A 27,270-nucleotide genomic window follows, 5' to 3' on the forward strand; every position below is an offset into this window, starting at 1 on the left:
TATTCTTTTGTTTTCTTCTAGAAGTTTTATAGTTTTGCAATTTACAGGTAGGTCTATAATCCATTTTGAGCTAATGTTTATATAAAGCGTGAGGCATATGTCAGTATTTATATTTTTTCTTATGGACATCCATTTATTCCAACACCTTTCCTAAAAATGTTACACTCAACTGCCTTTGTATCTTTGTCAAAATTAAGTTGGCATTGTTTGTATGGGTCTATTTCTGGGCTCTCTGTCCTGTCCCATTGTCCTATCCTTTAATTAATACTAAACTATCTTGATTACTCTAGCTTTATTATCAGTCTTGAAATTGACTAGACCTCCAACTTTATTCTTTTTTTTTTTTTTTGTATGTGCATTTTATTTTGGCTATTGAGTTCTTTTGCCTTTCTATATAAATCCTGTAATCAGCTCATCTGTGTTTATAAAAACCTTGCCTAGATGTTAATGTGGGCTGCACTGAATCTTCTAGGCATAATATATTTGACATAAACCTCCCAGTATGTTGTTATCATTTTTGTTCAAACAGCCAATTACCTTTGCAGGATTCTACATTTTAAGGAAAAAATTATATATATTTATCCATGCAACTGCCATTTGCAGAGCTCCTCTCTCCTTTCTGCAGATCCATATTCCCATCACACTTGTTGTTTCTTCTGCCTCAACATTCTTTAACATTTCCAGTACTGTGGATCTGCAGGTGGTAAATTCTTTCAGCTTGAATATATCTGAAGAATTCTTTATCTCTTTTGAAAAATATTTTCTACTAATTGTGTAATTATAAGTTATTTCTTCTTTATTTAAAAGTATTTCACTATCTTCTTGCTTGCATTGTGTGTGTGTGTGTGTGTGTATGTATGTGAAGAGAAGTCAGCTTATCTTTGTTTTTTTGGTACATAGTATCTTTTTTTAACTCAAAAAAGTGTTTTTTTAATTTTTATCGTAGTGGATTTACGATGTGGCAATTTCTGCTGTACAGCAAAGTGACTCAGTCATACGTATGTATACATTCTATTTTTATTGTTTTCCATCATGGTTTATCCCAGGAGATTAGATATAGCGATACACAGTAGGACCTTATTGTCTACCCATTCTAAAGGTAATGGTTTGCATCTATTAACCACAAATTCCCAGTCTATCCCAATCCCTTCCCCTTCCCCTTGGAAACCACAAGTCTGTTCTCCATGCCTATGTGTCTGTTTCTGTTTTGTTGATAGGTTCATTTGTGCCATATTTTAGATTCCACAGATAAATGATATCATATGCATTTGTCCTCTTTCTGACTTACTTCACTCAGAATGATAATCTCTAGTTGCATCCATGTTACTGCAAGTGGCTTTATTTTGTTCTTTTTTATGCTGGGTAGTAGTGTCTTTTTAATCTCTCTGCTATTAAGATTTTACCTAAATCACTGCTTTTGAGTAATTTCATTATGATATGACTATTGTACACAGATTTCATTCAGCTTGTTGGATCTACAGTTATATTTTTCATCAAATTTGGAAAAATTTCAGCCATTATTTCTTCAAATAATTTTCTGTCTTGCTCCTTCTTCTGGGACTACAGTTACACATATACTATGGCAATTGGAGTTGTCCCACAGCTCATTGATGTCCTCTTCATTTTTTAAATTAATTTTTCTCTAGTCCTTGTAGGTATGTTTGTTGTTATTATTGTTATGTCTTCAAGTTTATGAATCTTTCCATCAGACCTAAGTGGTTGTTTATGTAATTTGTAGTATATTTGTCATCTCATAAATTGTAATTTTTATCTCCAGGAGTTTGATTTTAGTCTTTTTTATATTTTCTATGTTTCTACTTTTTTTTTTTCCATATCAAAGAAAGATAATTGGGCTTTGTCCTGGGTCCCTGACATTCAAGTCCTAAAGTCTTTGGACTTCCTTGAGTGATAAGAGTGATAGGATCCTCTTTCACTCTAATGCAATATTTCTAGAAGACCTAGATAGCTTTAGGATGGGGGCTGGTTTTCAGAAAAGAGCAAGTTTAATTAGAAGCTGGGAACTTTCATCCCCATCCTCGACCTCCAGGGATGGGAAATTGAATTAATTTTTAATGGGCAGTGATTTCATCAATCATTGCCATGTACTGAAACAGCCATACAAAGCCCTAAATGATGCTCTTCCAGGTCTGTGAACACACAGAAGTGCTGGGAGGGGCATGTGCCCAGAGAGGAAATGTAAGTTCCACTTCTCCCCATTTCCTTGCTCTATGGATTTTTTTTCCATTTTGCTTCCTGAATTTTTCTTTTTAAAAAACCCCTGTAATAATAAGAAAAGGGCCTTCCTACATTCTATAAGCCATTTTAGCAAATTATCAAACCTGAAGGAGGAGATTGGGAAATTCCCAACTTTGTAGCAAAGTCAGACAGAAGTAGGGTAACCTGGGGACCTGATACCTGCTTCCGACATCTGAACTGAGGACAATTTTGTGGGACTGAGCTTCTAAACCTGTGGAGTTTGAAGCTAACTCTGTGTACTTAGCGTCAAAATTATAATGTACTTTTTTGGTACTTTTTAGCATTTATTTATCTTTGATTATTTGCTAGGACTTTTAAAATTATTATTTCACATACTTTTACAATTATTCTATGAAATTTACATATATATATGAAATATATATTATATTAAATCTTGTCCATATATTAAAGATTGTAAGAACAGAGCCAAAAAAGATTTAGGCACATTACTGCCTGGTGCTTACATATGGATAGAAATTGTGGATCACAGAAAAATGTTAATTTTCATATTTTATTCTGTCCCAAGGGGAGGGAGATGTTTTTGTCCTTTTTTTTTTTTTTTTTTTTGGTCAGTGTCACCTAGGTAATATATTTTACATAAGAATAAATGAACTGGAGAACAACTAACATCTATTTACTGAGACTGAGAGATGCTGCAACACAGATGTGAGGCTGAAGCACATTCCTTCATCTTGGAGACCAAGACAGACCAAATGAGAAGGTAAGAGACGCAGCTAAACATTGACCGCATTGTCTCTCCCTCAGTACAGCCCCATGCAGAGAGTTCTTGAGCTTCTGGTTCCTCCAGTGAGAAAAGAGAACCCAGGGGGACTACTAGCCTCCCCAAGCATTGTGGGTCCCATGCTCTGATCTCACATCACAGAGACTGCAGGGAAATCTGTGCGCCCATCCACTGGGAATCTGACTGTGACAGAGAGGGAGGAAGGGAGTTGTGACAACCAGCAAGCATATCTTGGTAGACTGAGTTCACACCTTCAGTACCGAAGTAATAACCCCAACCAGCAGCTTTGCTCATCTGCAAAACCATCAGGGGCTCACTCTGAAGAGTGGGGGTGTTTGTAGGTGTGCCTAATTGGATTCCTCAAATGAAGAGTTTGCCGGCCCAAGAGTCCCTGTGTCCACATCTAGGCAAGATGCTGAGTCACAGGCTCAGTGCTGTGGAGAGTGCCTTTCAGCCCCATCTGATCAGAAGGGCTGGAAATAACTCCCATAAACTCTGTGGCCCAGGGGTGCTCAAGCTGAGAAGCAGGCAGACAGAACTGATTACTCTCAGAGCAAAGCCAGTACCAGGGTTGGATACTTCCAGGACTAAGCACAGGCAGGGGGATTAATTCATAGCCAAGGCTGAGCATGGCTCCTGGTGCCTCCCAACTGGAGAGCCTCTTCGGGAACTGAGAGTCAGTAGACTGGAGTGGGCTCTCCCCAGCCCACGGAGGCCACAGGGCTGAGACATAGTTCCACCTGCTATTGAGTGCGTTATCTGGCTCCATATGACCAGATGACTTGGCAGCAACTCCTGGAAGCTGTGTGATCCAGTAGCACTCGAGCTAAGTTCAAACAAAGACAATACTTTGCAGAACAAAGCTAGTAGCCCTGTTTAGGCTGGGGACTTAGGGTTCAGTGGTATTTGAACAGAGAGAACAGCCAATGGCTTCCCCCATCTGCAGAGCAAAACTTGTGCCCTCACCTCACCAGAGAATTCAGGGCACACTCAGGCTTGATTTGGGCCTGCAAACAATGAGGTGTAAAGCCACGGGGGCCTGGCCTGCTGCCCCGCCAGGGCAGGAAAACTAATTCATAGACCCATCTACTACTGATAGTACCCAGGTAGCTTAAACTATAAGAAACAATTGCCTATTTGCAGTAAATCAATTGTGCAAATAATATACTTGAAGCACTTCACAATAGCCCTTAGCAACTTTAATCATGAAATATATGTACGCCAATGTGCATTAATTTTCTCACCAGCTTAAGTTCCCTTTGGTTTGAATCTTATCTGCACAGAGATTTGTCATTCTTTAGCTGGCAAAAGGATTGTTTGGCATCCATCTGCTATATAATAACTTGCTCTTGCTTGAGACTCAAGGGAATCACAGGCAGTATGCAGAGGTGGTCTTCTATGATGATCTCTACTTTTCTGCTTCTGAGCTTCTTTTCTGTGGGACTGGCCCAAACTACAGGGTCAGCCATAGATGAAAATGATAGCTACCCCCCTTTTTGGGACCACATTAGGGGGGACATAGCAGAATTTCCAGTACAAAATAACAAGATAATCATTGATCCCTGGAAATACATTAATCGACTTCAAATATTTAAGATACTTATGAAAGAAACTAACAAATATTTTGTTTCATTTGGAGAAAATGGTTCAGGCAATGTACTCTGGCCATGGGCTTTATTTCATGCAACACTATTTGAATCGGGTATGTATATTTTACTTATTTCTATGGAAGACTGCTTTTTTCTATCCTTGTTGCTGACAGTGTCATTATAGCTAACCTGCTTAAGGGTTACTGTCTGAATGTTCATGGAATGTGCAGTCAATATAATCATTTATCTTCCAGTATCCAGGGTTTCTTATAACCCTAATTCAAATACTCTTTTTAACTGGTAAAATTATTTGACATATCTTCTCTTCAGATTTCATAGCCTTTCTGTTTTTTTTTTAATGCAACTTTAAAAATAAATTATTGCAAGCTGTAAAAACGTACTGTTTGAAGAGAAAATGTCCCCTTCTATATTAAAAACCTTCAGTTTTTGAATTATCATTGTCTTAAAGCCTATCTTCTCAGAGAAATGTGGTATTAAAAATACATTCATTTCATGAGGTGAGATTATTATAGAAAATATGACAAAAACTTCTTTCAACTCTGAGACCCAGAGTGAAGTTTCAGACAAACTAAGGTAAGGAATAAACTTTCACTTAAAAGCTTGGGCTTTGCCTCACAGGTATTAGTGGATGGAGTTCCCGTCATGGCTCAGAGGTTAACGAACCCGACTAGCATCGATGAGGACACAGGTTTGATCCCTGGCCTCTCACAGTGGGTTAAGCATCTGGTGTGGCTTTGAGCTGTGGTGTAGGCCGGCAGCTACAGCTCTGATTTGACCCCTAGCTTGGGAACCTCCATATGCCGCCAGTGGAGCCCTAAAAGACAAAAAACAAACAAACAAACAAAAAACAAGTATTAGTGGGAAAATTATCTAAAATATGACTCTCAATACACAGTCTCCTTTCTGTTAGTTGTTAGCTTCAGGTAGAAGAAAGGAATGAAAACAGGGAGGAACTGGTACAGTAACTAGACCACTACCTTCTTATGCTGAAAAAGCTAAGATGGGGAAATTGAGCAATGTGTGATGCTTCAGCTTGGAATTCTAAGTTTCTAGAAAGCTCCTCTTCTTTGTACCTCAGTTTAGGTGAATTTCCCTATCTGGATTTTGCTCTTCCTAGTCCTTGAATCAATTTTCTTATTACTCAGTTTCTCGAACTGAGCTGGACTCCCATTCCCATGAAATTCTTTTCCAAATTGTCTTCTTTGGATATGTCTAGACTTCCAAGAAACTCAGACTGAGTACAGAATGAAACAATGTGGTGCCTGAACTTAGAAAAAGATGCTTGCACATTTGAATTATTGCAGCTGTCGATTTATTTAAGAAGAAACAAGAGACAGAGGCTGCCTGTGAAGTGAGACATGCTGATGGTCCAGTTTAGTCAAGGAGTCTGTAAAATAAAGATTAAAAATAAAGAAAAACTTTAAAACAAGATGAAAATAAAACCAAGGGATCTCTACAGGCTGGATTCTTTCAGAAGCTTCTCCCTCTCAAAGTGAATGAAAGGCTGTGAATGGACTATATCACGAGCAACAATAACCTTCTCCTTATTTTTTGGAGCGGAGTATATGTGTTTTTTCCTCTCCTTCTCAAGACTTTCTATTCAAAAGTTAAACTCTTTTCACCTACTCTGTTTACTCTGCAGGTCGATTTTCAGAGCCCCTCAATACTTCAGTGTGTGCTTATGAGGCTGGACTCTCCAGCTGCATATCTATCAAGAGTGGCTGTGGAGGTAAGTGTCATGTTTTCACCATGATTCTTTACTGATCTATCCTGTGAGGTTTGGTTTCTCTGCTTTTATATATGGCAGGATAAATTGGGATAAATCCTGATATTTTCTTTGTAAACATGTACAATTTTCTGTGCAATCTCCCAGGGGAGCCAATCACCTTTAAAAACCAAATAAGAACAACTACTCTTACTACGGCCATGTCTAAATTATGATGTAATAGCACATGGAAAGTTCTAGATTGATACTAAAGAAGAAAATGGTCCTTAAATGTACCCAGTTTTTCAAACTTTTTGTTACTTGTCCCACACACATGCCTAGCCCCTTCTCCAACTAGCTACTATTTATTTCACATGTAACCACATTCCAGCACCTTACTTAATCCCTTTAGATTTGTAGTTTAATTCCACCCTTCCCATGGTCTTAAAATTATCCTCATGATACAGATAGTCAAACAGAAGCTGAGAGGTTGAGTAATGTGCTTTTTATCATAAAGCTAGTAATAAAGTCTTAATATTCATCTTTCTATCTCAAAAATTTATTTTCTTAATCACTGTTCCATTTTGCCTCCCTAAACCCCTAATCTGTAACAAAACTTGATACTGATTTTTATTTCCAAGTGTAAGGCTTATTTTAGACCTTAAAGATCCATTTCACTAGTGGCTACTCTAACATAACTGCTGCTTCTCAATGGTTTATTCAGAAATATAAAATCACCAGATACAAAGTTTTGAAAAGTGAATCTTGTAAGTGTACATTTCAAAATTGTACTTGGTAATGAGCAAAATTCTTTTAGGCCCAGTTTAGACAGTCCAAGGTAAAATGTATATTGTCAATCATCCACTCAAATTTGAGAATTAAGATTAAAAGTAGAAATAAGTGGAATGAAGTCATCTAATGTACCAAGTTTCAAATGGTGAGAAAATGATTTGCCATCCAAAGGTTTGAAAATATTCCTTGAAATACCCATCTATCATTTGTGTTTTCTCCCTTGTGTTTAGTATCACTAGTTACCTTGGGATTAACAATCAAAACATCCTCTGGTTGTCAAGCAGGGATGTGAGAGGATGTGTTTCATTAACATAAGGTAGGGATTCATGCCTGTGACCAAAGCCAGACTGAGGAGTAGGCCTGGGAATAACCCAGGCTTGGGAGCTGCCACTTTCCTGGTAGGCAAGATGAACACAGGAATCAAGAAATAGATAATAGTCCAAAGATAGAATATACTATACTGGGCACTTAGTTGAAATGAGTTAACATCAAGAACCAGAAAAAGATACCAAACTGAAAATTAAGAAAATGTATTCGAGGTTGATTGGAAGGAAAGTTAGCTGGGATTCAGAACCATCCCCCAAGAGAGATGAGAGAATACAGGAAGATAGTTAATTCAAACCCTCTTCTCAGTTTAATTTATTTTCGTCTCTCTCTCTCTCTCTTTTTGGGTGGCACCTGCAGCATATGGAAGTTCCCAGGCTAGGGGTCAAATTGGAGCTACAGCTGCTGGCCTACAGCGCAGCCACATCAATGCAAGACCCGAGCTGCATCAGCGACCTACACCATAGCTCATGGCAACACCAGATTCTTAACCCACTGAGCAAAGCCAGGGATCAAACCCACATCCTCACGGATACTAGTAGGGTTCATTACTGCTGAGCCACAGCAGGAACTCCCCTCTTCTCAATTTAGACAAAGAATCTCCACAAGTAACACTTACACATTGAGCATCACCTACATTTTTACCCAAACTGAAGTAAATGTTTTCCTCAGCCAAGTATTATTTGCTTCCTATTTGAAGGGTAAGTAAATATAGGACATGGATAATTTGTAACTGGGTTGAATTAGGTGGATTCATATACAAATATCTGTACCCAGGTGTGCCTTTGATGCAGAAACTTTCCTGACTGTCATTAACTCTAAACTCTCATAGTTCTGTGCATTTCCTATAACCAACAAATTCAACATAATGGTTTGGGGGATAAACTGGCTAAATTATGTAGGCCAAGCCTTAGTAATTTTGCTGCTTTGTATAGACATTTGATGAATTCAGATACCTTTCTCTTATTGTATTATAGGCATCAGCTTCTATGTGCTTGCTACATACTTCCTTGCTGCAATTGAATCTAAGTTTTTGAGAGCTATACCTTATGAAATAGAGTTAATTCCTCAAGAGGAATACAGATCTAAGTTCTGTTACTCAGTTGCGGAATGTCGGGCATCCTATCCACGAGCTATGGATAGAGGCAATGATTTTTTCAAGGTAAAAGAACACAATGATATTTTTCTGAGTGGAATGAATGAAGACACCAAAGGTCTTCTGTTGGATTTATGATTGAAAAATAATAAGCTTCACTTTCATATACATATGAAATTATACATTAAGAGTTTTGTCCCTACCCCATCAAATTGTTCCTATTAGTATCCTGAAATAATACTAAATAAACATTTAATAGCAAATGGTGTAATTTTATTTGGAAAAAGTTTTTTCAGTAGAATTGAGGTGAAAATTACCAAATTAATGTTTTTCTATGCAAATAGACTAGCATAAATCTGTTAGGCAAGCAAATAAAGTTAAATGATATCTTCAAGTGCTAAAATTTATTTTGAAAATAAGTTTTATTTCTAGACAATAAGCTATATGAGTATTTCACAGTATTCTGTTTCAGGAATTCATGAAATTTATAATTAAATTTATTCTAATTTTATTTGAAAATCTATTGACATGGATTATATTATTTATTCCATAGTATTTGCTGTCCAGAGTGGTGGTTTCCTCTGTTGGAGGTATTCCTAAGTACAACGTAGATGAGGACACAGTGATTCGTTATATGTGGGACGTCCATCAAGCAGCCGTTGATGTTGGAAAATTACAGCTCAGTGATGTGTAAGAGAATTGCTTTATGTGATACAATTCAACTTGGTTTCTTTCTGGCATAGTAAAACAATGTGTAAACTTTTGTTGTCTCAAATATTCATGACTCATATTTTCCAGAATGTATCAAGAAATCGTTTTTCCATTTTTATTTCCAATTCATTCAGGATCCATCTGGCCCATCAGTGAAGATAGATATGAAAAGTTGCCTGGTTGTTTATACTTCTTCCAGAAGTACATTCTTTGACAGTATAACTCACAGTCATGTCTAATCAAGTTTGTATGGACGCAATATGCAATTAATTTCTATTCTTAGATTCTAGATGTTTAGATAAGGTAGCTATGCAAATAGTGTGGTAAAATATTGTGTTGGCTTTCAATTTACAACACAACCCTTCACCCCCTAAAAAAAAAAACTTTAAAACACTTAGTACTAATTTGTTGTTTAGAAATTCTATGTGGTCCACTTAGTCACTCAAATCTTGAAATATTTTTAAGCGATTTCTTAAGGAGATGGTCATTTCTTTTCTTTTTCTTTTTTTGACAAATAAAAACAAAGTAAAATAAGCTAGTGAAATTTACGTGTTTAACCCCAGCAAATATAAGACATTTCATTTAATAATAGGCAGTGACTAAAACAAAGTCTGCTGCTAAGTACCAGTCAGCTTCATTTAGATTTGATGAAATAAAAGCTTTCAACGGAAGAAGTCCAGGATCCTGGTTCTGCTCTTGTTTCTCTTCTGGGCTTTTTGTCTCCCTGGTCCTAAGTCATCCTTGACTCCTATGGTCAGCTTCTGTGCTCCTTCCCATAGCACTGTTCATGGTCTCCTGATCTCAGTGAGTTATTTCTTCGTATAAATGTGAGTTGCAGTGATTTGAATTATCTAAATTCAGTCATTAAATAAGATTGTGTCTCAAAGCAGCCTTCAACATTTTTGGTGTTATTCTGCTTGTATAACAATACCTAGATATGTGAATCGCAGAAACTCTGGAGAGATAATTCTTTTGAACTATAAATATCATTGGCAACTACCTTTTATGGAGTATTTTATATAGATTTTTGAGTGGAATGTACTTATTTAGGTGCGGAATAGTATAAACAAAGGTGAATGGCCTTGGCAAAATCTCCTCACTTATTCGTAAAATAATCTTGCTATTGTCCTCATTTTCATGACAGACTCCTTTTTCTCCATTCACATCACTCTATGTTTATTCCATTATCTTTTAGTATTAAAGCTGTCTGCTTATAATAAAGTTTGACACAGTGAAATGTTTCAGTCATAGGGGTGTCATGCTCATTGCCTCAACATTTTTTTAATCAACAGCTCTAAAGTTCCTTGAAAAACATCTTCATGGTAACAATAAATTTGTCCCCGCTGTCCTTTATGGTAACTCGCTTGCTTTTTCGAGTGTTTCTGTAAAACAAGTACCGTGCCAGCGCTTTGCAACCATTATCTCATGTAGGCTTTTCAAAAATCTCTTTTTAGAGAATTGAACAATTTTGAAGCTACATATTTTGGTTTTTTAAGCATTATAGTCAGAACAGGAATAGTGAGATTATTGTAAATAATGAACCATTAACCTAATGAAATTGGTTTAGTTTAGGAAAGTATGTGTTCTTTAGTGTTCAAAGTCCTTTAACCTTATTTGCTCTCACTGAGTTCAACATGTGAAAAGGAATATTTCTGTCGCTATAACTCTTATGCTATCAATCAAGAAGCAAGGCATTTATAATAAATTTTTATTGACAGATAACAAATATGCAGTGAGATATACAGATTCTAAGTCTTCAATTTAGTGGGTTATCACAAAATAAACGCCGCATGCTACCAGTTCCCAGGGCAAGAAACAGAATTTATCCATCACTCCAGGGACCGCTGTCCTCATTTTATTTGCTGCACTTTCCCTTCTACCCAAAGGTAACTAGTATTCCTTTTTTTACGATTTTTATTTTTTCTATTATAGCTGGTTTACTATGTTGTGTCAATTTTCTACTGTACAGCAAGGTGACCCAGTCACACATACATGGATACATTCTTTTTTCTCACATGATCATACTCCACCATAAGTGACTAGATAGAGTTCTCTTGCTCTACAGCAGGATCTCATTCCTTTTTCATTCCAAAGGAAATAGTGGTAACTACTATTCTAATACCATTGATTACCTTTTCTTGCCTTTAAGCTTGGTATCAATGGAACAACGCAATAAACGTTTTTGGCTTCTTCCATTCAAAATTTTAGTGATTGGAGTTGTCCATGTTGTGTACATCGACAATTTTGCCTTTTTCATATCTGTCTAGTAACAGATTAATATATAAGTTTAATTAGCCATTATCCTGTAAAAGGACTCGTGTGTTGTTTCTAATTCTTGACTGTCACATATATTCTACTTGTTATGAACATTCTCATTCTTGTCTTTTAGGAAATGCATGTCTGACTATCTGATAAAGAGATTTTCTGGGTGAAAGAGGCTCTATACCAAAGAGTTTGTATTTTTACACAAATTAATATTCATTCCGGCAGTGTTGATAGGTTCCTTTGCATCATATTCTTTCTTATACTTGATTGTAGTCACTTTTCATGTTTTTATCCATTATTTTGAGTGTTTTTACCTAAATGCAGAAATCGCTAAAAAATCCGAGATTACTAAATGAGGTTGCATATGTCTCCATATTTAGCAAACTATATGAGTGTGCTCTTTTGTAAAGCTCCTATGAATTTTATTAAAAGGCTATATTTTGTTTATTGATTTATAGGAATCTATATCTAATAATTTTAAAACTTTGTCAGTTACATATCTTTAATGCATCTTTTCTCACTTTATGCTTGTCAGTTTACCCCTTTAATAATGTCTTCTTAATGTAGAAAATTTTTAGTGTAGACTAAATTCTCAATTTTTTCTTTTACTATTTAATCCTTTTTTTCTCATTTAAAGAAAATTCTACCCCAAGATCTTCAATTGCTTGGTATTCTGTTGCATGTGTATGTGTGTAGACTTCTATTTAGTCAGTCAGTAACTGCAACTTTCCTTCTCTCAGTATGCTCCATAATTTTATTAAAGACTCTTCTCATTGCTTTCAAATAGAGCAAAAGCTTTCAAAATCATCTACTGCCTTGAGTGGAAAAATGTCCTCATATATCATACTTACCAACTGTCTTCTTCTTAATGAACTTGAGTTCCCATAACTAAATGCTATAGACTGGATGTGGCTTAAACCACAGAAATTTATTTTCCTACAATTCTGGAGCCTGCAATTTCAGAGTTAGGGTGCCAACATGGTAAAGTTCTAGTAAAGGTCCTCTTTCTGGCTTATAGATGGCTGCCTTCTTACTCTATCCTCAAAGAGAGGGAGAGACAGAGGGAGGAAGTGATGGAAGAAGGGAGAGAGACTGCACTCTGGCCTCTCTTCCTCTTTCACATAAATTTCAACATATAAATTCTCAGTCCATAATACTTTTTTTCTTGGATTTTGATCTCACAATTTCTCGGAAATAGTTCACTCTCTGATGTCATTAAACATGTTTTTAATATTTTATTCAGTTCTTGTTCCCTGCAATTGAGCCTGCCTTTTTAAGTTTTTTAATTAGATGAACACAAAACAAACTTCAATCATCTGTCTGTTTGTTTGTTCCCTTGGCCTTGGACCCTGTTGTGTTCGATTCTAGAAGGTGATTTGATTACTGTGGCAAATTCCTAATCCATTACTCATTTTCCATTAAAAATTGTAAGCATGTACACACAGTAAATATCAGCGTTAACTATGTATTTTGTTGTAGAATTCTTAGAAATTGCTATTAGGTAATCTGCTATTCATTATATTGGCTCGTATTATCCAGTTCCTGAACTTTGTGGAAAACAACTGATGCTAGATATTAGTAGCATAGAAATTAGATACAGGAGAAATACGACTAGAAATCACAAAGAATAAATCTGGTAGAAGTAAGAGATGGGTTAGTTAATATACCACAATTCTTAAAAACTGTAATTCAAAGTTTTGCCTTCTCTGTTGCTATTTAAGAGATTCTTTAGCCAGGCACAAGTAGAAGATATTGTGAGAATTAATTACATTATTCTGAAACTTTAGGTTCTGGTGAGTAAACCATGTATTAAATTGCATACAAACTCTCAGGAACTTTCGAGAAAACACACATTTGGAATTCAATTTGCATTTAGGATGAAATATTTTGTAACATGCTGCTAATTTTGTGTCCCTCCTTTAGATCATTCTATTCTTCTGAAACTGAACGAGACTTCTTCATGGACTTTCTACTTGCAGTAGAATTTTCTGTGGCAACATTATATCGCCCCTACATTAACAGTACGGCAGAATTCCTAGTGGGTTTCCCACATAGGCCACTCACAGACCAAGATCGTAATGTTCTTGCAAGTGACGTCACCGTACGGGAAAAAGCATTTATGAGTTCAGTGAAATTCTTTTCGAGAACAAATGAAGCTACAGGTATGATTAAGAGTTATATTATATACAAAGCCTAATGAACCAAAGTCATTTAAGAGCTAAATATATTTAGTGATTCACTCAACAGGAATTATGGAGTACCTACTATATTTTAGTTGTATTGAATATAATTATGACAGTTAATGAAAATTACCCGTCCAGGACCTCATATATCATCTCACTACTGCAGTAATGATAGTTCTAAAATAAACATTTTTAGGAATTCCCACCGTGGCTCAATGGTTAACAAATCTGACTAGGAACCATGAGGTTGCGGGTTCGATCCCTGGCCTTGCTCAGTGGGTTAAGGATCTGGCATTGCCGTGAGCTGTGGTATAGGTCACAGATGCGGCTTGGATCCCTCGTTGCTGTGGCTGTGGTGTAGGCCAGTGGCTACAGCTCCGATTTGACCCCTAGCCTGGGGACCTCCATATGCCTCAAGAGCAGCCCAAGAAATGGCAAAAAGACAAAAATAAAAAAAATAAAAAAATTTATATATTTCTTCTTAAAATTTTCATTGTTATCCTCATAATATTCTGGGTTTGGGATTAAGATTCAAACCTATTAGTCCATGAAAATCAGGCCCTTCATTATCGATGTGTAACTCTCTCCTGCCTCTCTCCTGCCTTGCAATCAAAGTACAGCATTTTCCTAACATGTTGGGCAGCCTGGAATCCATCTCCCCTCATCCTTCAAATGACTACCTCTTATTCTTCTTTCAAATCTTCTAAAGTTCTCTTTCCCTGACTGCTGCCTTGACCATTGCCTCTGGCTAACCTACGCCAATATTAAGAACTGCCTTCTCATCACTTTTTTGTATTAGAGTAGACTCTCCATTACCCTTCTCATACTGTGCAATTATCATGCAATGCTTTGCTTGTTAGTTTTTCACAATGGACTGAAAAACACAGGGCTTTTCTTGTTACTCCAGCATCTAGCCAAACAATATAACTGGCTAAGTCTAGATCAGATTGATCCATGGTTGTTAACACAGGGGAAGGAGCATGTTAGATGTTGGCATCTCCATGTAGATCCTGAGTCTAAAGCAGGGGAAGAAGAGTGGTTACCCTAAAGGAGAAAGGACCTGTAGATGTGACAACTGGAGGAGTCACTGTGAATTGCAAAGTCCTCTCGTATTTGGACTAACTGAAGAAGTGCTAAGTGTTTTTAAGCAAGGAAGTGGTGTGATTTTTTTTTTTTTATTTTAAAAAAATAGTAAGTTTGGGATCTTGGAGGGGAATTGTAGGAGTAAATCTGAAACTATTGGTAAGGCTCAAAAAGAAATTAATATCAATATCAGTGGGTGTCAACACAGCAGGATAGATATGCCCAGACGTGAAAGCATTGGATCAACAGGACTTGGCCACAAAACATTTTGAGGAGGGGGTGGAAGGGATAACTCTCAGGGATTTTTGGTTAGGTTGGTGGAATATAAGATGTACTCATCCATCAGGATGGAAAATATAGTAAGAAATAGAGATGACTGAGGTGGAAGTAGGAAGACTGGGTGCAGAGAAAGGTAGTTCTATAACATTTTTGAGCATAAATTAAATATTAGATATTAGGCTTCATATTTTCACACATCACTTTATTTCTTGTTCATAATAACATTATGAAATGTTTTCATTGTTGAATAAAGAGATTTATTGAAGATAAATAACGTGTCCAAAATGATATACTTTGTAAGTAGCTGAAGCAGGCTTACACTAGCGATTGTTTAACTTAAATGTTTGTGGGTTTTTTCCTTCACTATCTAGTATTCCCTTCCTCGTAAATGCAAAATTATCAATGGACTAATGAATGTTATACATTTAAATCTCAGCATTTTAGAATTAGAATGGTGTAGACTCTGCTGTTTTGGTCCATGTTTGCATAGACTAACCCCAAGGTCAGGGAAGCTGATTTGGCAAATATCACTCAGCTTTTTAGTGCCAGTTTGCCAGCTGGACAACAACTAGGTCTCCTTCTTCCCAAGAAGACATTCACTCTATGGACAAGACATTATAAACAAGATTAGGAAGGGGGTTACTATGGGTCTAAATTTTATTTGAAATAAAATAATGATACATAGCAACTGTCCTTTATTTACTCCATAAAATATTGTGGCTACTGCATTGTTTGGGAATTTTTAAATAGGTCTCATTTTCAAATAAGGGAAATAGCCCCTCATTAATGCTGTTAGATTGTCCAACATAATGAATTTTCTTATATTCTTTGATGAAGCCTAATTGTCAGACAAAGGTACTAAGATATTACAAATCTTATCATTGGAAATTTTAATTTAACTTATTTCATGTTTTTAGGTTTCTACATTATATTCATGTTTTCATTAGCTGAAAATATAAATATTCCTATTTTCACAGGAGGGTTATTTTTAACAGTTTGGAAGATAGCCATGACTTCAGAAGCTGGACGGGCTGCAGGACGATTCCTCATTAAAAGGCTTCTCTTAATACCAAGTCTTTAATGGCCTTTTTTTAATGCCACTATATATAATCAACTTGATTCCATGATTAAACGCAATTAAACGCACAGTTGACTCAGTTCTTGGCCTAAGTAGATATTTTGTAAGTATGTTCCAAATGATTGAGGCTACTCTGAACAATACTAAAAAGCATAAAATGTCCTGTGACTTTGCTGTTATAGCAAGAATTCCTGCCAAAATTCTGAAATAAACACGAATGGGATGATATTTCACAGAGAGTCCTCTATCTCACATAAATCTGGGATATTTTTCTCTTGGCCCCTCAAAAATGTGACCAGAATTATTTAAGGATTCTCTAATATTCCCTGTGAGATTATTCTATTATTATTATTATTATATGACTGTTAGCTATATACCTTATCCTTTCTTATAATATATTCCTCAAGTATATTACTATAATTCTTCTAAAGAAATCTCTATAATCTTTTGCCAACAAAGAGTTTCTGTAATTTGATGAGATCAGGCGAATTCAGGGTGGCGAGGGTGTTGACAAGATTGCTATTGCCATTCGAACTCATATTATCCAAAAAGAAGCTTAGGTTTTCTTAAAATAATATATTAATTGTGAGTATAACCCTCATACATATTCTTACAACTGCTTACTGGTCGAATTATTTTTTCTCCCTCATTCACCCAACACCTTCTCAAGGTATTGATAGAGACAACTGCAAATATACTATTTTTCAAAAATAAGTTTACATCTTTCTCTCGTGAATTAATCTCTATTGTTGTTATATAAATTTGGATATTTTATTTTATTTGTTTTTTTTTTTTTTTTTTTTAGGGCTGCACTCATGACATATGGAGGTTTCCAGACTAGGGGTGGAATTGGAGCTATAGCTGCTGGCCTACACCACAGCCACAGCAACATGGGATCTGAGTCTCATCTGTGACCTACACCAACAGTTCACCACAATGCTGGATCCTTAACTCACTAAACAAGGCCAGGGATCAAACCTGTGTCCTCATGGATGCTTGTCAGATTCTTTCTGCTGAGCCACAAGGAGAACTCCAAATTTAGATTGTTTTGCCCAGATATCTGTTCATCTTTATAAAACATCTTCCACTTAGTGAAGTTCCAAATTCTGTATTGTACATTAGAGTGGTGGCAGAAAGAGTAACATAATGTTTATCACACCACAAATCAGTTAATTTTTCCTAAATTTCCTGCCTCCCTTAAAAAAAAATTCTTCTCCAAATACCATATGTATACCATATATTTCTTGTTATCAAGATAGTTGACAGAGATACTGCTTAGTAAATTCTAGTTCCATCTGGCCTGGGAGCATAGTAAGAAACGAGTTACTGTGAAACCCCACCCATTTGCTGCCCAAGGACACAGCATACACCAATTCTGGCTCAAAACAGTGTGAGTTTGATCCCACAGGGTAAATAAGTTCCTTTTCAATGCGTGATATCTTGGACACGAAGTAACGGAATTATAATAGCCATGTTTTCCGGTGATATTATATCAAGTTTAAGCCTGTCCGATGTTTCTACACGCGGAAGAATGGCAGGTGGCCAGCAAATTACCAGGAGCTAGAGAAGAGCTGTGCAACAGATCCCTCCGCCCAGCCCTCTAATGGAATCAATCAATCCTGCCAAGGCCTTGATCTTAGGAATCTAGACTGTAGAATTGTGAGAAAAGAAATTCTATTGTTAAAGCCACTCAGTTTGTTGTATTTTGTTAAGGCAACCCTTGCAAAATTAATACAGTGCCCTTATCCCCAGAACCTGAGAGCATGCTACCTCTCATCTTTAGCAGATGTGATTACTTTTAGGATCTGGAGGTTGGGGTAATTACCCTAAATTATCAGGTTCTCCCACAGTAATCACAAGAATCTGGTGAGCGAGGACCAGGAAGACTAGAGTGGGTAGTAATAGAGGGGAAGACCAGAGCAGAGCTTGGAGTGACGCAAGGAAAGGATCACAAGCTAAGGAATGAACGGGGTTTCTAGAAACTGTAAAAGGCAAGGAAATGGATTCTCCTTTGGAGCCTCAGAGGGAAGCAGTCCTGCAGAAAACCTTGAAGTTGACTCAGTGAAGCCATATTTGGACTTCTGACCTCCAGAGCTATAGTATAATAATTTTTTATTGTTTTAAGTCACTAAGTTTCTAGCAAATTTTTACAGGGCAATGGGAAACTTTGCATATCCTGGCATAAAGGTGATGATAAACATAGTGCTTCACCAGTTCAGTAATATACCGGGTCCATTTGCCAATTACTTCATCGTCTTTCTAGTAACCAAGTGCTGCCCCATTGCTTGGAAGAGAATCCTTTTAGTGTCTCTGAGTTAACTAGCTAGGTCCTGTTGTCTAACATGTTATCTCCATTTCCCAAGGCCACCTATTCTTTTTAGTATATTGGGGAGAGTGGTGTTGAAACCACAATGAATATTGGTTTTGCTGAATATTTCAGCTCCAGAAAATGTTTGCTTCCTACCATTACCCTAGCCTTTCCCCATAAAACAAAACCTGGAAAAAGACCTATCTTTTTTGTTCCAGGATTCTCTTATATATTCTGTTTTCATGACCCTTGTCTCACTGAGGTGGGTAATTAAAATTGATGTTATTTTGGGGGCCAACTCAATCTAAACAAGCCTAGGATAAGCTTCAGAGAAACCCGCATCTCCCAAGCTACTGTATTGAACCTCAAGACTTTCATACGCAGCTATATGATTAAGCACATGAAACAATTTTGTGACAACACAATCTTTTTTAGAATATTGATTCTTAACAGTACAAACTAGTGAGGAAATATAGTTGGAGCAAGAAGAGATAGGACAGGCAGGCAACTTTTAGTATTTAACATGATTTGATATAAGGTACAGATGAGAAGAAAAGTAATTAAAAGTGGTCAAATTTTATAAATGTATGTTTTTCCTTTCTTTGTGGTTGATATCAAAGTGAATTCACTAGTTATTTTATTTTTCCATAAAATTATAATCATTCTAGCAAAGAAGCCAGATATCAGTGAGTTGTCATCATAAAAGTGTCAATACATTTTATATTGTGCTATTTTATATGTTCTTGTTCCACTAAACTAATGTCACTCTTATAATCAGTTATTTTATTCCTTAAGTCTTTATAGAAAAATTTGAAGCCAGTTTATACATAGGATTGGCTCCATAAATGGTGTTGCATTGAAAGACACATCCAAATATAGGAATCTATATATAGCTCCCCCCAGTGTAAACTGAGAAATCCTAAAAAATTAAACTGTATGTAAAAGACATAAAACAAATAAGAAATATTAGGAGAGTGAAATGTGAATGGGGATATTGATGGGTTGTGGATAAGATTTTTATCATGACTTTTAAAAATTTGTGTCATATAAATATCATATAATAGCAATATTTTTTGTTCACTTAACCAGTCAGGCTTAAAAAGTCTACTTATGTTCAATAAGGGATTTGGGGCTGCATTCTTGAGGAAAGAGATAAGAATCAACTGGAGTTCTTCTGCTTCCATCTTCAAGAGCTCATTCCATGGAACCACTACAAAGTAGAGTCATGGCCCAGAAAACTCTAAAAGGAATCTAAAGAGTATATGAGGTGAGAGAACTCAAAGACCTCATTGACATTAGCACTGAAATTCACAAGCCTATTCTGTCTACTTTATCATTTCTAACTAATTGACCAATAAAACTCACCAGGGAGCACACAAAAAATCAAATGGTAACAAAGAGATACAAGATTTCCCCTTTAGAAATAACTGCATCATTTCAAAATTCACCCAGCAGTTTTTTGGCCATGCCCTCAGCATGTGGAAATTCTGGGGCTAGAGATCGAATCTGTGCCACAGCAGTGACCCAAGTCACATCTGTGATGGCACAAGATCCTTAACCCACTGAGCCACCAGGGAACTCCCACCTAGTATTACTCTAAATATTTTGTACTAACCTACCCAGAATTCTTTGCCATTCCTTAACAGTTTTCTGGCAAATATCTTATGTTCCAGGAATTGGAACTCTGCTTGTTAAAAGTGCTCCATATGCATCTTTAAGAGTATGCTTAGCAAGAGTTAAAGCTCTCCTATATAGAAGTCAATCTATTTTGATTCTGAAATCTTACCTCTATTTCTTAGTTAGATTTTTGGACTTCAGCAACAGGACTTGCAATTACTAGAGTGTTTTAGATCGTCTGATCCATGTTTTAAAAAGTTATCATTCTTTTCATTCCCCTCTCCTAACTTTGAAGATTTTATATCAGCCATTTAGTCTCTATCTAGAATATTTTTTATGAGCAAAAGTCTTCCTTCATGTAGGTTTCAGAATATCCATTTGTCTAGTATATTGTTTTTCTTAAGGTCAACAGTGGCCCAATAAAGGAGAAAAAAATTATCTTCCTGACTCTCTATAGGAGTTGTTGGTTTCAAGTCTAGCATGACAGTAGAATTACATGGTTGTGTCTTTTGTTCTTAAATAATTCAGAGCTGTCATTTTTTAAGATAAAAATGCTACTGATAGTGATAGGGATGGAGTAGGCATAGGCAGTTGTAGAAATCCCAATAAAGGATCATAGGTAGGGGAATCTAAGGGATGTTGGGAGACCACTGTAAGTTAATAAATTGCTCAAAAAAAAAAAAAGCCATCAGAAAAAGGCAGTCTTGCTTGACTACTGTGGGTGCAAGAACTGCCTCAGGTCCTTGGATGGGGGATGGGATGAGGCCTGCATACAGATTCAGACAATGGGCAGGAGTTTTGAGGACCGCCCTTCCGCTGATTTGAACACACATCTTACCAGCTATCAAGGGGGAGCTGCTACTCCCAGAAAGGAAGAGGCTATCTTTTTTCTGACCCCCACTCTCCTTGGATGATAAAACTTTACCTCCCAGATCCTTAGGGTAGAGCCTCCTTGCCTGCCTGTTAGCATCTCTCACAAGCATCCTATCTTAATAAATCTGTTTCTTGCCTATCACTTTATCTCTTGCTGAATTCCTTCCATGCAGAGGCGTGAAGAACCTGAACTTCGATAAGTCCAGACACAGAATGAGTTATTCTAATTTAAAACTGTGGCTTTAGGTCCCAATCTGGGTTTAGGCTGGGTTTGAGACCCAGCACATGGGTTCAAGCCCCAACACATGGGTTCAAGCCCCGATCTGGACTTAAGCTGAGTTTGAGTCCCAGCATACAGGTTCAAGTCCCTGTCTGTGTTCTGGGTAGGTTCAGGCTGTTAGTGCTGTCAGTTTCAGTCGTATCCTCACACTAAAAGCTTGCCTTTTTTATGAATGTTGTTGTACCAAAATCACTACAGTCCCTGAAAATAAAATACTTGGGAACTCTATTCCAGGTGCTCAAATCCTGTGGGTTTCAGAAGTTCTGCTTCTGCTTATTAGAAAGATATTCCAACTGGATTTGCCTCCTGCATAAACAACTTAAAACCAGGATAAAATATCTAAAATTTGTTTCTAGATATGGGAAAGCAATCAGAAGGAGACAGTAATTTAGAGAAAGGGAAATAAATTTAGTGAGCCTTACAATAGCCACAGTTTTCTGCCATTTGGTAGGTTTAGCAAGAAAAACCCCTAAGACTCCAGAGTTTTGCAGACTTGAGGAGAAAAAGATTGGACTCTAGGGAAGCGGAAACTATTAGAATTTGCTCAGTACAATGCCAGGGGCAAAGGGGAAGCTTGAAAGAACTGCATAAATTTGCATAGTTCTCCAATCTTTGAGTTGAATAGCAACTTACACATGCAAAAGGGAACCTCTACAAGGCCAAAGAAAAAACAATTCGTTGGAGCGTTTAAGCCTTCAAATGCCTCCAGTTCACAAGCCAGTATTCATTCACGCTTCCTCCAGCTATATGGAGGAGATCTTGTTGAATAAGGAGCATCCAGTCGATACCCCATGCCTGTCAGTTTTTAGGAGTAAGGATAAGCAGTCCCAAGTAAAATGACTCTAAAGTTGCTCCCAGGAAATCTCTTTTGTTATTGAAAAATTGTTGACAGAGAATATTATGTCAGTCTCAGGTGCATTACATAGTGATTTGAAGTTTGTATACGTTATAAAATAATCACCACAATAAGGCTAGTAACCATCTGTCCCCCTACAAAGTTATTACAATATTATTGACCATGTTTCTTATGCTGTATATTACAGCCTCCTGGTTATTCATTTTATAACTGGAGGTTTGTACCCACAAATCCCCTTCACCTATTTTGCCCAACCCACCACCAGCATTCATCTGTTTGTTCCTCGTATCTATTGTTAGTATGATAGGATCAGGACTTGGACTTGTTCAGGTGATTTAAAACAGGCCCTTTATCAATTAATTACCAAAATAGGAGGCCTGCGATCAAACAATGAATGTACATACAGGTATCAGAGGAATGCTCTTTGGAGCACTTCCCTATAAGTTTTTTTCCAGGCAAATAAGGTGTCCTTGCCCAAAACCAATCAGAAGATCAAAATGCACCCCCCTATATGGAGATCAAACCAACACATGGTGCAAGGGGGATTGAGACAGGATATTAGTAGGCCTGGGGCAAGAGAATAAGGGTCCCCAAACAGGTCCATGATACAGGAATATAAGGAGAGACCCAGATGTAGCCAGGGCCAGTCCCTACCCAGGGTGGCTCACTCTCTCTGAGGCCATCAAAAAAACTTGCTGTACACTGCTACCTGATTCATTTTTTTTTAATATAATGATTTTAATTTTTTTCCATTATAGCTGCTTTACAGGTGCTACCTGACTCTTGATTGTGATCTCCGTGGCAGTGGGCAGGAGTGTTTTTCAGGGGCGACGGACAGGAGCAGCTCATTAAAAGTGCCCACATCAGGAGTTCCCATCATGGTGCAGGGGAAAGGAATCCAACGTGGAACCACGAGGTTGCAGGTTCAATCCCTGGCCTTGCTCAGTAGGTTAAGGATCTGGCGTGGCCGTGAGCTGTGGTGTAGGTCTCAGATGCGGCTTGAATCTGGCGTTGCTGTGGCTCTGGCACTGGCTGGCAGCAACAGCTCTGATTAGACCCCTAGCCTGGGGACCTCCATAGGCCGCAAGTGCAGCCCTAAAAAGATAAAAGACAAAACAAAAAGAACCCATGTCAGAGCTGTTACACTGTGGTGTCAGTTCAAGGGGAAAATTCCCTCCAACCTGGAACTGCTCCAGTGCTGAGCAGATGGCTCCCACCTGGAGAGATGGCCAGCCTCTGTCCCTGTGCGGCAAGACCACTGGGTCAACCCCAGCGCTGCCGCAGCACCTCCTGACCAGAACAACCTCCCTCTAAACCCCCTGACTGGGAGTGCCCGTCGTGGTGCAGTGGTTAACGAATCCGACTAGGAACCGTGAGGTTGCGGGTTCGGTCCCTGCCCTTACTCAGTGGGTTAACGATCCGGCATTGCCATGAGCTGTGGTGTAGGTTGCAGATGCGGCTCTGATCCCACATTGCTGTGTCTCTGGCATAGGCCAGTGGCTACAGCTCCGATTCGACCCCTAGCCTGGGAACCTCCATATGCCATGGGAGCGGCCCAAAGAAATAGCAAAAAGACAAAATAAATAAATAAATAAACCCCCTGACTGCCCACTGGATCTATCCTGGTGCCACTACTGCTATTCTCAGCCTACACCTCCAAATCCTTGTTGTGTGTAAGCAAGGACCAAGGGAGATGGCGCAGAGCAGACAAATCTGACACTAGGATTCTGTGGAAAATAGTATGGAGGTTTCTCAAAAAATTAAAAATAGAACTGCCATGTGATCCAGCAATTTCACTTCTGGGTATTTACCCAGAGAAAACAAAAACAGTTTAAAAAGGTACAGGCATCCCAGTGCTTATTTCAACAAGTCAGAGAAAGACAAAGGCTGTATGATCTCATTCTTATATGGATTCTAAAAACAAAACAAATGAACATAACAAAATGAAAACTGAATCAGATATGGAGAACAGGTGGGTGGTTGTCAGAGGGGGGAGGGTGAGGAGTTGTGTGAAGTGTGTCAAGGGAATTAAGAGGCTCAAATTTCCAATTACGAAATAAATGTCACAGGGGTGTAATACCCAGCATAAGGAATAGGGCCAATAATGTTTGTAATATTTTTGTATGGAAATGGGTGGCTACTAAAGCTATCATGGTGATCATTTCATAATATATTTAAATGGTGAATTTGAAACTGACAGTATTATTGGCCTGAACCCAGCCAGAACCCAGAATGGGACTTGCACCCATGAGCTGGGACTTGAACCCAGCCTAAAACCAGATAGGGACTTAAACCCACAGTTTTAAATTAGAATAACACCCTGTGTCTGGATTTACTGAGGTTCAGGTTCTTCATGCCTCCGTGCAGAAGGAATTCAGCAAGAGGCCAAGTGATAAGTAAGAAATAGATTTATTAAGATAGGACGCTTGTGGAGTTCCCGTTGTGGCACAGCAGAAACAAATCTGACTCGTAATCATGAGGTTTTGGGTTCAATTCCTGAACCCACTCAGTGGGCTAAGGATATGGCATTGCCATGAGCTGTGGCGTAGGTCACAGATGCGGCTTGGATCTGGCGTTGCTGTGGCTGTGTCTAGGCAGGCAGCTACAGTTTCTATTCGACCTCTAGCCTGGGAAACTTTAGCCTTGGGTTTGGCCCTAAAACGACAAAGAAAAGAGAGAGAGAGAAATGCAAATTAAGTACACACTGGCACACCATTTCTTTACTGTGAAGTTAGCAAAGCTAGAAAATTTGAAATCTTTATTAACTGTAGTAGGGCTAAGTTACACAAGACCCACAGAAGAATCTGGCCTTATGTAACAAAACAACATATATTCTCGCTTAAAAAAACAAAAACAAAAACTTTTAGTTTGCTACAATTACAGGTTCATAGGATGTGCAAAGAAATGTACAGGGCAGTCTCAGGCACCCACCACCTAAACACCTTCAATGTTAAAATTTTACATTATCAAAACCAGGGTTTTGAAACCATGTATGAGACCCTATATATTTGTGTTTTGAAGTAAAAGGCCTTTCCTTTAGCCTCCCAGACCTCCCCTCAGTCTCAAAAGCCTGACTCAAGAGTTAATGATTACAAAATACTGTTAACAGCTAAAAACTAGTTAAAACAGTCAATTATGCTATGTCCTGCCTTGGCCCACTAACTTATTACTAATGTTTAACTAAAAACTAGTTTAAAAATTCCATTATGTTATGTCCTGCCTTGGCCCACTAATGTAATACGAATGTTTACTTCTAGTTAGAGCTATATTGCACCTAGTATCTGATTTTTCACAAATGAGCTCTTCCTTGCTTAATTGCTTTCTTTTACCAATGTTTACTTTCTCTCTCTCTCTCTTTTTTTTTATAATGCAGTTGCTTTTTGTTTATTTATTTATTTATTCATTTATTTTTGCTTTTTAGGGCCATACCAGGGTGCAGCACATGGAAGTTCCCAGGCTAGGGGGTCGAATTGGAGCTATAGTTGCCGGCCTACACCACAGCCACAGCAACGTGAGACCTATCACCACAGCTCAGGGCAATGTCAGATCCTTAACCCACTGAGCAAAAGCCAGGGATCAAACCCGAGGCCTCATGGATACTAGTCAGATTCCTTTCTGCTGCGCCACAATGGGAACTCCCATTAGTGGTTACTTTCTAGTTAGAGTTATATTGTGCCTAGTGTTTTCTTTTGTAACTGAAACACTCCCTAACACCCCTTCACCTGTAAGCAATCTTCTTTCCAGAGAAAAGGTCAAGGAATGATAACTCCAAAGACAACCAGAAACCATCACCAGACTGACTGACATTGTTACGGCAGATACCCAGCAGCCCTGCGCTGCAGCGTATCAGCTCTGGCGACAGCCCCGTGGCTGTAGCATACCAGCTCCGGCAGCTTTGCGGCTGCAGTGGATCAGCTCTGTTACCCGGCGAGAAACCAAGCCAGCACTCGGAGAGTTGGAGAACTCAGTTTTACTACGCCGGCGGGCTCAGAGTATATCGCTCTCCAGAGTCTGAGCCCGGAAGAAGGGTTTCACAAGGCTTTTATGGGCTACGTCTTCCGGGTCCAAGCTTGACTAGTTGGACTGGAGTGACGTCAGGCAAGGTAGTAGATGCGGAAGCAGATGCATGGGGGAGGACTGGTTGGGGCAGTTGGCTAGACTTTGCTTAGTCATCATGGCTGGGGTCTCTCCTTTCTACATTTTATTGGGACATTTTCTCCTACAACATCAGCATTGATGACTCTGAATTGAGGTATGGATGAAGAATAGTATAGACCCCTTAATCAATAACCCTGTCTTCCGAGCTAAACCTATAAAACCCCTTGCCCTTTCAGGACAGGAGATAGTTTCAAGGCACTCATCTGCTATGTCCTCCTTTGTCTGGCAAAGCAATAAAGCTGTTCTTTCTCTTCCTCGAAACGCTGTCTCTGAGACTTAATTGGTGCCCGAGTAGAGGCCACATTCTCAGCTCACAGTTTGACATTATTTCAATCCACACGACTTGTTTCGATTTCATCAATTACAGCTGTTCCACTTTGTGTGCCTGTATGTGTGTTTGTATCTCCACAAACTTGTCACATGTGTAGCTTTGTGTACTTACTACCATAATTAATATACTTAACTGTAGTATCGTCACAAGATGCTGTCATTCTACTTTATAGCCACACTCACTTACCCATCCGACCCCCTAGCAATGACTAACATGTTCTATGGCTATACTTACGCTATTCCACAAATATTATATAAATGAAGCCGTGTGGTAAGTTTTCTTTGAGACTGGCTTTCTTACTCGGAATAATGCTCTTGGGGTTCATTCCAGTTGCTGCAGGCATCAGTAGTGTGTTCCGTTTTATTGCTGAGTAGTATTTTTTGACATAGATATGCAGTTTGTTTATTCATTTATCTACTAATGCCATTTGGGTTTCTGGCTATTGTAATTTTGGCTATTACATGTAAAACTGCTATAAATATATGGATATTTTTTCAACCCACACAAATTTTCTGCATGAAAACAGGTGATTTCCCTGGGATGTGTACTTAAGAGTTTAACTGCTGAGTCATATGGTAAATCCATTTCAGCATGAAAAGGAACTGCCAAATTATTTTCCAGAGTGGTATTGCCATTTTATACTCCCATCAGCAACATAGGAATGATCAAATTTCTCACTATTTTTTTTATTCTAGCCATTCTAATAGGCATGTAATAACATCT

At 38.0% G+C, this 27,270-nt stretch overlaps 1 protein-coding gene across 1 annotated transcript in view; it reads left to right on the top strand.

The window, feature by feature from the left end:
* Positions 1-16,190, top strand: part of LOC110259407 (protein LEG1 homolog) — a 28,596-nt gene extending 12,406 nt beyond the window's left edge. The window contains exons 3-8 of the mRNA XM_085002457.1: positions 947-2,977; positions 6,251-6,337; positions 8,407-8,591; positions 9,079-9,215; positions 13,425-13,663; positions 16,024-16,190. Coding sequence (XP_084858583.1) covers positions 8,565-8,591; positions 9,079-9,215; positions 13,425-13,663; positions 16,024-16,127 — 507 coding nt within the window. The 5' untranslated portion in view covers positions 947-2,977; positions 6,251-6,337; positions 8,407-8,564 and the 3' untranslated portion in view covers positions 16,128-16,190. The remainder of the gene's footprint in view (positions 1-946; positions 2,978-6,250; positions 6,338-8,406; positions 8,592-9,078; positions 9,216-13,424; positions 13,664-16,023) is intronic.
* The last annotated feature ends 11,080 nt before the right edge of the window (positions 16,191-27,270 follow it).

The sequence above is a fragment of the Sus scrofa genome, chromosome 1, assembly GCF_054392235.1.
Source record: "Sus scrofa isolate SSC_HxYL_T2T_F1_AM1 chromosome 1, Sscrofa_HxYL_maternal_Yorkshire_Landrace_v2.0, whole genome shotgun sequence".
Lineage (NCBI taxonomy): Eukaryota > Metazoa > Chordata > Mammalia > Artiodactyla > Suidae > Sus > Sus scrofa.